Source organism: Haliotis rufescens, unplaced genomic scaffold, assembly GCF_023055435.1.
Source record: "Haliotis rufescens isolate VD_foot unplaced genomic scaffold, xgHalRufe1.0.p SCAF_16, whole genome shotgun sequence".
In the NCBI taxonomy this organism is placed as follows: Eukaryota; Metazoa; Mollusca; class Gastropoda; order Lepetellida; family Haliotidae; genus Haliotis; species Haliotis rufescens.
Genome location: NW_025963846.1, coordinates 8,980,018 through 8,994,964, shown reverse-complemented (window position 1 = coordinate 8,994,964; position 14,947 = coordinate 8,980,018). Strand labels below are relative to the sequence as shown.

The 14,947-nt window shown below is 41.3% G+C and overlaps 1 protein-coding gene across 3 annotated transcripts in view; it reads left to right on the top strand.

Moving 5' to 3' along the window:
- The window catches only part of LOC124136676 (stabilin-2-like), a 232,634-nt gene that overhangs the window by 202,065 nt on the left and 15,622 nt on the right, over positions 1 to 14,947 (top strand). For all 3 annotated transcript variants that reach the window (XM_048396837.1, XM_048396838.1, XM_048396836.1), the window contains exons 26-33: positions 8,226 to 8,343; positions 8,942 to 9,034; positions 9,201 to 9,296; positions 9,773 to 9,865; positions 11,371 to 11,499; positions 13,491 to 13,619; positions 13,992 to 14,159; positions 14,309 to 14,351. In XM_048396837.1, the coding sequence (XP_048252794.1) occupies positions 8,226 to 8,343; positions 8,942 to 9,034; positions 9,201 to 9,296; positions 9,773 to 9,865; positions 11,371 to 11,499; positions 13,491 to 13,619; positions 13,992 to 14,159; positions 14,309 to 14,351 (869 nt within the window). The remainder of the gene's footprint in view (positions 1 to 8,225; positions 8,344 to 8,941; positions 9,035 to 9,200; positions 9,297 to 9,772; positions 9,866 to 11,370; positions 11,500 to 13,490; positions 13,620 to 13,991; positions 14,160 to 14,308; positions 14,352 to 14,947) is intronic.

The window sequence follows — 14,947 nt, the reverse complement described above, 5'->3', positions numbered from 1 at the left end:
TACTACTAAAATATTTCTACTGCTGCAAATATTACTAAGACATAACACACTGCACAAATCCTGATGTTTGTAACTGAAGTCATAGTTAAAACTTTGTTGATCTGGTTAATACAGTTCGAAGTGAATTTGTTAAGATTAACAGTATTTTCCAGATTAATTAATTATAAGTATTTTTCTACCACTGTATATGCCTGGTGTTACAAGTTCATTCCCAAGTTGAAATGTGAATGCTAACCCAGAAATTGGTTCAGTACGTACAGAGCTAAATGGTGAAGTGAGTGCATAAGCACACACAATCAATGAAGAACTAACAATTTATATTGAAACACACAGGTTTAGGGTTACAATGACAGGAGGCAATACACTGGATCACATATGTGGCAGCAGCAATAAATAACAGGCCCTATAATAAGTCAGTGCACTCACAAATGTCCAGAATTTGTCACAGTCGAATGTCTTTAATGAAGCTCCGTTCATGGATCCAGGAAACAGTGTTGGAAGTACTCAATGAGTTGCTGTTTTCCAGTAGGCATCCCAATCACACTGGGCAAGTAGATAAGATGCAAGTCAGGTTGTAGGAGTCCTTGTAGACTAACATTTAGTCTCTGAAATCTTATATTACACAATATCCTTCTTGACTCTAAAAATAAAAAAAATTCCCTATGCTGATTTCAGAATAGAGCTAGCTTGAGCTGGCTAGACTTGCTTTTGTATGCATTTCTAGATTATTATTTTTTCATAAAATAAATATATTCCACGGTCATGGTGCAGGACTAGAGTCCTTGTGTTGCTCTTATAAGGTACAGCCTGCCTTCTTGACACTGCTACCTCACGGAAACGTCTCCGACAATGTAGTCAGTCCTGGAAGTGAATCGACAGGCACCTCACAGCAGAGGTGTCAAACACTGGGATGGATCTGTAAAAACTGAAGGAGGCCTCTCTATTTTATGAGCTGCCATGGGAGTATCACCATAAGCCACGAGAACACTTGACATTTTATAAGTCCATATTTTTCTGCCCTAACAATCATCAAAAATAAACGGACGACATATACGGCCACATAACGCTGGTTAAAAAAGAAACACTATCCGTGTATAATTTCATATTTTTCAAACGTCCAAGTACAATCGTCTGAAAATATCAACACGTGACATTGATGATTGTCAAAGATATCACCATTACCTATTGAAAAGAAGACTGTGTGTTTCTTTAGCTGGTGTATGGACTGTTTGTTTGTTTGTTTGTTGTTTAACGCCGACTCAGCAATATTCCAGCTATATAACGGCGGTCTGTAAATAATTGAGTCTGGACCAGACAATCCAGTGATTGACATCATGAGCATTGGTCCACGCAGTTGGGATCAATGACATCAACCAAGTCAGCGAGCCTGACCATCCAATCCTGTTAGTCGCCTCTTACGACAAGCAGAGTCGCCTTTATGGTAAGCGTGGGTTGCTGAAGACCTATTCTACCCCGGATCTTCACGGGTCTGTTCACGTACTGAGTCAGAAGAGTAGTACAGTACTTACTGCCATGGAACAGTTACAAATCAAGTTATCTTATAATCAATTTTAGATTCTGTATTTCAACATGAGCATGTCACTTTATAAACAATAATAAAAGTATCAGAAAAGTCATCAGAAAATACAGGATACAGTAATTATCTGGAAAGTGAGAAAGTGAGAAATTTGTCCCTGTACATATTGTTGAAACCATAGTGTAATAATTAAATTTTCCTTGTGTTCATTGAAATTCCTGCATTCTGATTAGCTGAATTGGTCACGTGTTATTGCATTCATTTCCCAATGAATGTAAAACGTAAGACACGCCCACCAAAGCAGACTATGCGGATTCATACAGTTTGCACATCGTTTTTTCGATTCATACCTCAATGAACCGAAAAAAATACACAGTCAATCCTTAAATATCACTGGGCGCCATGGGAACTCCGGGTTAGAGCTGAATCCCAAATAGCACCTCTTCCGATTGATCTATGTACACAAGACTTTTTTATTTGTGTGTAATACACACTTGTTGTGTTATATGCACTCTTAATTATGGGCAAATAAATTCTTGAAAATATATCTGTCGTGTATGATACGCACATATTTTTCTTTTGTATCATTTCAGGCTGTCAGCATAAACTACAAACTTTACAATCTTTCAACTCTGTTTTTTTTCTTACCAAAATTATATTCTAATAAGAGCCCCCTATTTCTAAGTTTGAGAGTTCCCCAGGCGCTTATTACGTCAAATATGGTAATTAAAAATCTGAAATGGAAGTATCAGGTTTAATGAAATATTGTTTCACATCAGTTCTGTCAAAGATACTTAGTTTCATTGATGGTTGGCAGGTTATATCATAGATAAAAGTCAAGCCCAGTGATTGCAACGGCTATGTTGCTCCCCCTGCCAGTTACCCATTGTCTATTAGCAATCTGATAAGTGATCACGGGACCTTGTTCGATGGCAGAGAGAGCTGTTAGATGGTCAAGTGAATGAGAGTATTAAAAGTAGGCGTTTCGGTTATTGTCTCCAGCAGCAGTGTGGTCGGCCGATCTCGTTACATCAATATCCTGCCCACTTAGACAGCCATGATGGAACCACCAACATAATACACAGCATGGGGGCGTTGGAATGATTACACCCAGTGTTAACACTGCCTGTTATGTCTTGGGAAGAATTTAGAGAAGAGTTCAAATTCTAAGCATGTGTTTAATAGGGTTTTAAAACTAGTTGATGATAATTTGAAGATTACTGGAAAGTTTATTTGAGTGGTTTATTCGGAGCTGAGAAGGAGATAATAAAAATCATGTGAATGACAATTTGTTCTCAATGTGGATTCGTACAAACACTGTTTAATGTGCTATAGTGTTATTGTCTCTGAAGGAATTGGGGCGGTTGGGTAGCCTAGTGGTTAAAGCGTTCGCTCGTCACTCCGAAGACCCGGGTTCGATTCCGGACATGGGTACAATGTGTGAAGTCCATTTCTGGTGTCCTCCGACGTGATATTGCTGTAATATTGCTTAAAGCGGCGTAAAACCATACTCACTCACTCACTCAGAAGGAATTATTTGAAACCTTCAATCCTTCAATGCGTTGTATAGGTGTAGGACAGTTGTAGGACTGTAGGAATGGTATAGAGTGTTTATGGGCATTAGAAGTTGGATGTCAACATGACAAGGAGGAGTAAGGATAACAACTTCTTTGTTGTACATACACAGCATTACAGGGCTACTTCTTGCCCCTGTAATGGACATTCACCTGATGAAGGGACAAGAAGACATTCACCTGATGGAGGGACAAGAAGACATTCACCTGATGGAGGGACAAGAAGACATTCACGTAATGAAGGGACAAGGAGACATTCACCTGATAAATGGACAAGAAGACATTCACCTGATGAAAGAGCAAGAAGGCATTCACCTGATAAAGGGACAAGAAGACATTCACCTGATGAAGAGGCAAGAAGACATTCACCTGATGAAAGAGCAAGAAGACATTCACCTGATGAAGGGGCAAGAAGACATTCACCTGATGAAGGGGCAAGAAGGCATTCACCTGATGAAAGAGCAAGAAGGCATTCACCTGATGAAGGGGCAAGAAGACATTCACCTGGTGAAGGAACAAGAAGACATTCACCTGATGAAGGGGCAAGAAGACATTCACCTGATGAAGGGGCAAGAAGACATTCACCTGATCAAGGGGCAAGAAGACATTCACCTGATCAAGGGGCAAGAAGACATTCACCTGATCAAGGGGCAAGAAGACATTCACCTGATGAAGGGGCAAGAAGACATTCACCTGATGAAGGGGCAAGAAGACATTCACCTGATGAAGAGGCAAGAAGACATTCACCTGATGAAAGAGCAAGAAGACATTCACCTGATGAAGGGACAAGAAGACATTCACGTAATGAAGGGACAAGGAGACATTCACCTGATAAATGGACAAGAAGACATTCACCTGATGAAAGAGCAAGAAGGCATTCACCTGATAAAGGGACAAGAAGACATTCACCTGATGAAGAGGCAAGAAGACATTCACCTGATGAAAGAGCAAGAAGACATTCACCTGATGAAGGGGCAAGAAGACATTCACCTGATGAAGGGGCAAGAAGGCATTCACCTGATGAAAGAGGAAGAAGACATTCACCTGATCAAGGGGCAAGAAGACATTCACCTGATCAAGGGGCAAGAAGACATTCACCTGATCAAGGGGCAAGAAGACATTCATCTGATCAAGGGGCAAGAAGTAGCCCTCAGTCTTTGTGTATGTACACTAAAACACAATGTAAACACATTATCAACTTTACCTTAAAATTTGAAAAGTCCATTGAGAAAGAGATACGAACCCAAACAACAACATTATTGTGTTTCATTATCTCATGCCTGAATACACTGAACAACTTAATTTTACCAAATAGTGCGAAAACAATCAAATATGCATTTCCAAAGTGTCTCAATAGATCATTAAGTAGTTTGTCATCCATACTACTCCTCGTCATGATAGGAAGGGATAGAAACAGAGAGTGGAAGTTAAGATGTATCCAAGAAAAATATTTTTAGCAATATTTTTTTGTAAATGCAAACATGTGTAAATTTATAACATTAATGTGTACAGACTCTGTACTCTACACAAACCACCTGGGTTAGATTAGGCCTTCACCAACCTGTGCTTGCCATAAGAAGTGCCTATGTTTATCATAAGAGGCAACAAACGGGATTTGGTGGTCAGGCTTGCTGACTTGGTTCATGCATGTCATCGTATCCCAATGGTGTGGAACAATGCTCATGATATCAATCACTGGGTTGTCTTGTCCAGACTCGATTATCTACAGACCACTGTCATGTAGCTGGAATATTGCTTTGGCTTTTAACAACAAACATACAAACAAAGGCTATGCAACTTATCTGTGTTTGTCCATCATGCAATGTTAAACAGAAAAAAATGTATTATACATGTAGAATCATATTGTTAACCACCACCATTGTAGTGAATGAGTGAGTGTTAATACGGCTTGGATGAGTCCATGTCTACTGCCTGGTTACCCGACCCACTATTACCTGACTAAACAGGTACCTGCTGTAGGTCTCAAGAGTTGGGTATAATGTCCGATTGGGAATTGTTTTACAGGAGCCTTGGCAAAACCTATTTAGGTACACGTATAAATGATCCGATCATGCTTACACTAAAGTTAGAATCAATTGTTGAAAGTTTATCTGAATGAGAATGTGGTTTTGTGGGAGGTGAGTGTGAAATTATTTTTAAAAGGATGCAAATGACAAGTTTTTACTATTCGATTCATATGAACATTTTGCCAGGTTTTTTTTAATCATTTTTAGCATGATGAACTAAAAATTGAAAAGAAGTGATCCTTAAATTCAGGAACACTGGTACCTTAAAAACATCAGATATAATTATAAAAATGAGTTGCAATCATCACTGGAGGATGGGTATTTGAAAGTGGCAAGTAATAGCCACTGACAAGATTGTCAATAAGTTGTCAATCAAACCCACAAGAGACACCTTACTCAAGTCCCACCAATCTGGGGCACGTAAACAACTGTGCAGCTAAACAACTAGGTGACCTTACTCTGGAACATTCATTTCAGAATCGATGATTCAGGTGGATTTCATTGCATGATTCAAAACAAGTAATAGCCAAACATTTAGGCCATATTTTGCATGAGAACAATTAGTTCCAGTTGAAGTAATTTTTTTCAATCCTTTTTTCATTTGAGTGAGTATGGTTTTATGTCGCTTTAGTGAGTGAGTGAGTGAGTGAGTACTGTTTTACGCCGCTTTTAGCAATATTCCAGCAATATCACGGCAGGGGACACCAGAAATGGGCTTCACACATTGTACCCATGTCGGGAATCGAACCCGGGTCTTCGGCGTGACGAGCGAACGCTTTAACCACTAGGCTACCTGATCGCCCCTTATGTCGCTTTAGCAATATTCCAGCAATATCATGGCAGGAACACCAGAAATGGGCTTCACACATTGTACCCATGACAGGAATCGAACCTGGGACAATGGTGTGATGGGTAAACACTTAGCCCACTTCTCTTTTATAGGGGGCACAGGTGGCCCAGTCATCTAAGGCGCCGCGATTCGCTCTGCAGAGTTGTGTCCCTTGGGCACGCCGGAAACCTATGATTGTGGGTTTGAATCCCGGTTCGCCCCGATTATGTTTCTAGGTTTGTTAGCACCATACCCGTGCTCGTGGGTTTCACCGAAGTGGTAAATGTCTGAGACCTGCATCACTTCGAGCTTTCCTCCCACATTAAGCTGACACGCCATGATATAACTGGAATACTGTTAAAAATGGCATTAAACCCACTCACTCACTCTCTTTTATAGGAAGGAATATAAAGAGAAATATGGTTCTGCAATTCACTGTGCAGAGTTGCATCCCTTGGGTGTGCCAAATACTTATGATCATGGGTTTGAATCCTGGTTTGCCCTGGTCATGTTTCTTGGTTTGTCTGTACCATAAAACAAGCATAAAACCAAACCCCCTCACTCACTCATTCTGATAAGTCACTAGCAGCTGATATCACAAAAGATAAGGTTGTTTTTCAAGTTTGTTCCCCATCCCTCCATTTTAATTTCAGTTGTTTACTTGTATTGAACCAGAACGGGCTACCCCATGGACCTTATTTGTCTGAATGCCATTGTGAATAAGGTCGATGGAGTAGCCTATTCTGGTGCAATATATCTTCAGCAACCCATGCTTGCCGTAAAAAGGTGACTATGCGTCACAAGAGGCGACTAACGGGATCGGGTGGTCAGGCTCGCTGACTTGCTTGATGGATGTCATTGTATCCCAATTGCGTAGATCGATGCTCATGATATCATTCACTAGATTGTCTAGTCCAGACTCAATTATTTACAGGCCGCTGTCATATGGCTGGAATATTGCTGAGTGTGGCAGTAAACAAGAAACAAACAAACAAATGAATGCCTTTGTTATCATGTGTGAATTTGAAAAAACAGCAATGGCTTCCTTTGGCTCCGGGGCGGTCGGGTAGCCTAGTGGTTAAAGCGTTCGCTCGTCACGCCGAAGACCCGGGTTCGATTCCCGACATGGGTACAATGTGTGAAGCCCATTTCTGGTGTCCCCCGCCGTGATATTGCTGGAATATTGCTAGAAGCGGTGTAAAACTATACTCACTCACTCACTCACCCCTTTGGCTCCGTTTGAGTCAGTTCTCAATATCATAAGGATTACTGTCATTTGCAGTAACCAACTCAGGCATGTGATGCCTCTTCTGCTTTTCCCTCTTCCACATCGAATCAGATTTTACTGGAATAGTCTATGTTATGAACTATAACCATACCTACAAACATTATGTGAAAACTATTAGCTATGTATCGGTTTACCAATCAGTAAAGTCAGTCTCACTGTCTCAGTTCCATTGACACAAATTCCAACCTAAAACACTGCAAAATTCAATCAGACATGTTATCTACATAAATATTTGATAAAAATATGTTCACCCTTATTGTGTATTTATACATTTCTAGTTCATGAATGCCATTAATATTTAACAACATCACTGGTATGAGGCCGTCAGTGCAGCCGTACTTAGATACAGCAAGTGTTATTTTATGATGCAGTCGAAGATGAAAATGACTTTAGTATGTCCATATTGTACAGAAGCATGTTTCACAATACTTAAAGGGTCTTGCTCCATATTTAAAGAAATCTGCCTGTATAAGGATTGTTTGGATGTAATGGGGTGTTGTATATCGGTGATGTTTCCGCCTCACAGCCTTTTCTGTATTAATTAGGCTCTTGACCATAAACACCATGGGTTTTTCATGTCCCTGTATCTGATACTGTTACAGACTGTGTATGAAAACAGGAGAAATACCACTGACTTGTTCTATGACCATTTTAAAGAAATTGTAAACAGATTGTTACCAAAATAGTTTCCAAAAAGGAAATATCTTGTTAGTCATGATGACAAAAACGTTTGATTCTATTGTCTTCCACTGGTAAAGTGGGTTTTTTAAAACCTCTCTCACTCACTCAGTCACTCACTCACTCAGTCACTCACTCACTCACCCTTGATTGATTTATCTTCTAGTGTACCTATTATTAGAATAGCTTTTGTGAAGTCAGTCCTTGACCATAGATCCATTATGTATCCAATGTCTCCTATCTGAGAGGGACATGACCCGTTGTCTGATGCTGGAGTGTCTGTTGTGTGCAGGTTCCACACTATGGAGAATGCCTACACCACCTACAACCTGCTGCAGCTGTCCAAGGCCTACCCCAGCTTCAGCACCCTGTATGATGGCTACTCCATCAGGATCTCAGCTAAGAACCAGGTGAGCAGGAACTTGGGATGGAGGGGGTCCCTAGCCCCTTGATATTGTCAGTGGCCCAAAGTTTCCATGCTGATTGTGAAGGTACCAAACACTCCAGGCTTTGCTGTCAGTGAGAGTGGATTTAAGATTTTATGTGAGCTTCATAATTGTATTGGGGGTCTCTTTTATTTTGTTGGGTCTCTTTCATTGCGTTGAACTTTGATTATTGTGTTGAGCTTTATTATTGTGTTGAGCTTTATTATTGTGTTGAACTTTGATTATTGTGTTGAACTTTATTATTGTGTTGAACTTTGATTATTGTGTTGAACTTTATTATTGTGTTGAGCTTTATTATTGTGTTGAGCTTTATTATTGTGTTGAACTTTATTATTGTGTTGAACTTTGATTATTGTGTTGAGCTTTATTATTGTGTTGAGCTTTATTATTGTGTTGAGCTTTATTATTGTGTTGAACTTCTAGACTTGTCTTCAGGTTATGAAGAAAACATTCTTGTATTTGTTCTGAAATTGAATGAAAAATAAATATTATATTCATGAGCGATAAACGTGAGAAACAGTTCTTGTTGCGAGGCCTGCTTCATGTGTGTCTTTCATTTCAGACAATCCTTATATTCAACTCACAAACATCCACATCAACTGTATCCACGGGCAACATCCCTGCACTGAATGGCTACATCCATATAGTTGACAAGGTAGTGTGACATATTTCAAAGCAGCTCTCCTCCTATGTTTGTGTTAATTTTGTTCAACATGTTTGACACTGCAAATTTGTATACGAAGAAAATACACAGACAACCTAAAGCAACTTAACACCCTGTTGTCTTGTTGATAAGCCCTAGTCTGTTTGAACTACTTCAGGTGCTCGAACCCTTCCGCCCGGAATCGGACCAGCCAGACCTGGATGAGTTCTTCTCCCAGAAGTCAGACTACTCACTGTTTTACCAGTACCTCAGTGTAAGACACTTCTTTGTATGTGACATTGTGACACCTGCAATTTTAATCTCAAAACAGGCAGGGGTGTTTACTGTGTGAGGCTAGAATGTATCTTTGTCAATTAAAAACCTCAGATCCTTAAATATGCTCCTATTCATACTTTGCAAGAAGAAGACTCCAACTGAAAGTGACAAATTCAGACACAGTAAGGTAACAGTAATGACAACAGGGCCAACTTGCACAAAGCGATCTTAGCGCTAAGGCTATTGTAACCTATGTTAAAGAATGGGAGTTACGATTATCTTAGCACTAAGATCGCTTTGTGCAAGTGGGCCCAGGTGTTGCAAATGTAAATGTCTTGCTCTTCTGGAAGCACTGGACATGACTGAAAGGTCAAGGTCAAGGTCACCCTACTGTCATGTGTGTCCTTGAATGTAGAACTTAAAACTAAGCACCTTTGTACATGTTGATGATGTTTCTTTTTCTATTAATTGCAGAAATTTGGCCTTGTGTCTGAGCTGGAGGACATGGATCAGTACACTCTCCTGGCGCCCACCAACACAGCTCTGCTGCAGAAGGAGGGCACAGTGGTAGGTCTGCTGGGTACAGGCACTGCACACCAAGGTGTAGATGTGATCCCCAAGATTGGCTTCAGAAGGCTGGCGCTGTCATGTACCTAGCTTCAATATTACTGTCGATCTGGGAATGTAAAGCGCTTCAGTATTCCATGCTTGTCTCCCTAGGGATCCTCAAGTAGAACTGGGGATTGTATGTCCATAATGGCTACTGAAGATGGTATTTGGGGATTGTGAGCTCATAATGTCTACTGAAGATTGTATTTGGGGATTGCATTACCATAATGGCTACTGAAGATGGTATTTGAGGATTGTGTGCCCAATATGGCGGCCGAAGATGGTATTTGGGGATTGTGTGTCCAATATGGCTACAGAAGGTAGTATTTGCATGGGGAATGTATTACCATAATGGCTACTGAAGATGGGTATTTGGGGATTGTGTGCTCAATATGGCTGCTGCTGAAGATGGTATTTGGGGAATTGTGTGCTCATAATGTCTACTGAAGATGGTATTTGGGGATTGCATTACCATAATGGCTACTGCAGATGGTATTTGAGGATTGTGTGCCCAATATGGCGGCCGAAGATGGTATTTGGGGATTGTGTGTCCAATATGGCTACAGAAGGTAGTATTTGCATGGGGAATGTATTACCATAATGGCTACTGAAGATGGGTATTTGGGGATTGTGTGCTCAATATGGCTGCTGCTGAAGATGGTATTTGGGGAATTGTGTGCTCATAATGTCTACTGAAGATGGTATTTGGGGATTGTATTCCCATAATGGCTACTGAAGATGGTATTTGGGGATTGTATTACCATAATGGCCACTTAAGATGGTATTTGGGGATTGTGTGTCCAATATGGCTACTGAAGATGGTATTTGGGGATTGTGTGTCCAATATGGCTACTGAAGATGGTATTTGAGGATTGTGTGTCCAATATCGTGGCCGAAGATGGTATTTGGGGATTGTGTGTCCAATATGGCTACAGAAGGTAGTATTTGCATGGGGAATGTATTACCATAATGGCTACTGGAGATGGGTATTTGGGGATTGTGTGCTCAATATGGCTGCTGCTGAAGATGGTATTTGGGGAATTGTGTGCTCATAATGTCTACTGAAGATGGTATTTGGGGATTGTATTCCCATAATGGCTACTGAAGATGGTATTTGGGGATTGTATTACCATAATGGCCACTTAAGATGGTATTTGGGGATTGTGTGTCCAGTATGGCTACTGAAGATGGTATTTGGGGATTGTGTGTCCAATATGGCTACTGAAGATGGTATTTGAGGATTGTGTGTCCAATATCGTGGCCGAAGATGGTATTTGGGGATTGTGTGTCCAATATGGCTACTGAAGATGGTATTTGGGGAATGTGTGGATAGTTAAACTTGTTGAAGTAAACCAATGCTCACACTGTCAGAACATTGATTAGTCTTTGCTTCTAATACACAAATGTGTCATTGAAAACACAACAAAACCTGATTGTTATCATTGTCTCACATTTCATTTCAGACGACTAATTTCCTCAAATACTACATGATCCCCAAGATGATTCTCACACCAGCTGTCATTAATGGGCAAAGGGAGGAAACACTTCTTGGCAAGGACTTCCCGCTGCAATTTACTGTCAAGAATCAACAGGTGTGTGGCACAACACTTTCATCAGCAATATTAGGGATCATTCCCTTGTACTGTGTTGATTCGGAACACGGGTGGCCCAGTCGTGTAATGTCCCGCAATATGCAGAGTTGCATCCTTTGTGGATGCCAGAACAAGTGTGATCATGGGTTCAAATCCCAGTTTGCCATGATTGTATTTCTACCTTGTGTGGATTCCAGGGTTTAATAGATCTTCTGTACACTATGTTCATCATAAGAACCATTTCATGTCACTATGTATGACTGAATGTGACAAAGAGATCCAGGTTAGAATTGGTTCAGCATCCCATTTCATGACACAGTTGTTTTTTGCAGACCAACAACAAACAAAAAACAGAAAGAGACATATTTCCTTTAGTCCCTTCTCTACATTGTCAAACCAGCAAGTGCATGATTAAATATATAATCCCTCACATCCTGTTTCCTAATTACAGGGGCCATGGGTGGCCCAGTTGTCTAAGGCGCCGAAATTCTCTGTGCAGAGTTGCATCCCTTGGGCACGCCAGAAACCTGTGATTGTGGGTTCGAATCCCAGTTCACCCCGATTATGTTTCTATGTTTGTCAGCACCATACCCGTGCTAGTGGGTTTCACCGAAGTGGTAAACGTCTGAGACCTGCATCACTTGGGGCTTTCCTCCCACATTAAGTTGATACGCCGTGATATAACTGGAATACTGTTAAAAGCGACGTTAAACCCAACTCACTCACTCACTCACTCTCTCCTAATTACAAATGGTCACTCGGGGTCACTAGCCCAATCAGGAAAATGCTACAACTGGTCAGATTGTTAACTGATACATGAAACTGAGAAATCCAGACAGACACCTGCTGAATAAAACTACTGTTAGATAAACACGCCACTCCAACCATCCTTGTCAACTACAAAACATGCAGCTATAGTTAAAAAATCACAGACTGACACTGAGTCAACTTTTCATCACGCCACTTCCTACTCATAAAAATAACAATATTATTAGAAACCAAATTTACAAGATTTACAGTATATGGATCCAGTGGGGGCGGCATTGGTGTCCACACCACCCCAAGAATACTAAACATGTATAAATTTGGAAATTGTTTCTGAAGGTCCGGGTTAGAATTGATCTTCAGCAACCCATGCTTGTCGCAAGAGGCGACTAACGGGAATGGGTAGTCAGTCAATCACTGGATTATCTTGTCCAGACTCAATTATTGACAGACCGCTGTCATATAGCTGCATTATTCCAATGTGCTGCATTAAAAAACAAACAAACAAAACAAACAATTATTTGAGGATTTGCAGAATTACCAAACACGAATTGTCGAATCACAAAATGCACCCCTCCCTTTCCCAAAAGCTGTACCTTCACTCTTAGCTTGGATCATTTGTCATTATGTCAACCATTGGCCTGGTCCAGCCTCCATCACATGCAGGTTTCTTTGCAGAGTTTCTTCCCTTTGGGGTGCCAGACACATATTAATGTGGGTTAGAATCCCAGACTCGTCTTGATTATGTTTCTATGTTTGTCAGAACCTTACCCATGCTCATTGGTTTCAACAGAATTGTAAACGTCTGAGATCTTCAGGCTCTCCTCCCACCTCAAGATGGCATGCAGTGCTATCGCTGAGATACAGTTCAAACTGCTGTTGAAACTAACTCACTCACTCACTCACTCACTCACTCCTCACTCTCTCACTCTCCCTCACTCACTCCTCACTCACTCACTCACTCACTCACTCACTCACTCACTCACTCACTCACTCACTCACTCACTATACAGATAAGTCTCAAGTCTGTGTATAAATGACCACCTGGAGAGCAGGTTGTCAGTGATTTAGTGCCTGGCAATGTCAAAAGAGTCCAAAAGTACCAAAAGATGGTACTTGTTATTACCCTGTCTGGCACTCTGCATTATGGGGATGAAACAAGGACTGGTCAGCCCGGAGTCTGTACTGTGTCTATCTCTCCTCACCTGTGTATAAATGACTTCCAGGTGTATGTGAATGGGATCCTGATTGTGAAGGATGACCTGCTGACCAGCGGGGGCGTGATACAGGGCATCACCCAGCTGCTACACCCCCAACTGAGTCGCTGCGATGACAAGGATGTGAACACCACACGGGTACGTACACAAACTACTGTAATAGCAGACTGCTTGTGGCAGTCATCTTCTTTTTTCCAGTATGCTGTTGTTTGTGGTCCCGCTCATATAAAGAATCTAGTTGTCTGAGTGAACAGTGGCCATCCAAATTTGTTTGCCAGCTTGTATAAATATACATCACGACGATATAGTGTTTGATATGGTGTCACCTGCTGTACATCCTGTAGGGTGGAGATTGTCACCTGTAGGGGTGAGGCTCGTCAAGTATCAGTGTACTAGTGTAAGTGTTCTGTCTTCAGGGTCCCTGTACATCCTGTAGGGTGCAGATTGTCACCTGTAGGGGTGAGGCTCGTCAAGTATCAGTGTACTAGTGTCAGTGTGTTCTGTCTTCAGGGTCCCTGTACATCCTGTAGGGCAGCAAACATCACCTGTCCCCAAGGCTACACCCCGGTGGAGGGGGCGGGGCTTGTCAAGTTCCAGTGCACGTACAGTGTGAGTGGGTCTGCTGGTCAGACCTACAACTACCTCGGCTGCCAGGGCATGTGTCAGTCAGTGAAGGTGGTGAGTACATGTGTACTGGTATTCAGTTACAGAGTTTGGGTGAAAAACTGCGTTTTTAAGACATTTTACTGATAATTCATGTAAAATCTTCCTTTTGAAATGGTATTCAAAGCAGCATCAATCTCAACTCACTCACTCACTGTTCGCAGACACCTGCTTGCTGCTCAGGATACTTTGGAAGCGAATGTGCAGGTGAGGTCTTTCTTTCTTATCTAGACAAGATTTATTGAACAGCCTGCCTAGACTAGCATTTAGTCCAGGAAAAAAAGATTAAAATTTTAAAATATATATCTACAGAACAAAATATAAAATCCAAAAGGAGCTCAGAACAATGCTGAATTTCAGGGCTGAGCCAATCTAGACTTACCAAATCATTCTAGACTTGAGTTGGATTTATTTTTGGATTTATTCTCTAGGAGACAGGATGTAAAACAATTCTGTAAAGATCCAGGAAGGATAAGGTATTGCTCTATTACTGGGTATTGGGTGGCAACAATGTCTGCCGTCTTCATGGCTTGCATCATTTGGTGTCCCCTTGCTTGAGCCTCGCATAGAAGGAATAGTGAAATCGTGAAAGCTTTTGTAGTGGACATCACATAATGTGATAGAAGTATTTCCTCAAAAACATGTCATTTGAGAAAATTGTTTTGCTGTGAGTAAATAAGTCGGGGGGGGGGGGGGGGGGGGTGGGGAGGGGGCACGGGTGGACCAGTCGTCTAAGACGCCACAATTCGCTGTGCAGAGTTGCGTCCCTTGAACTTGCCTGAAACCTATGATTGTGGGTTCGA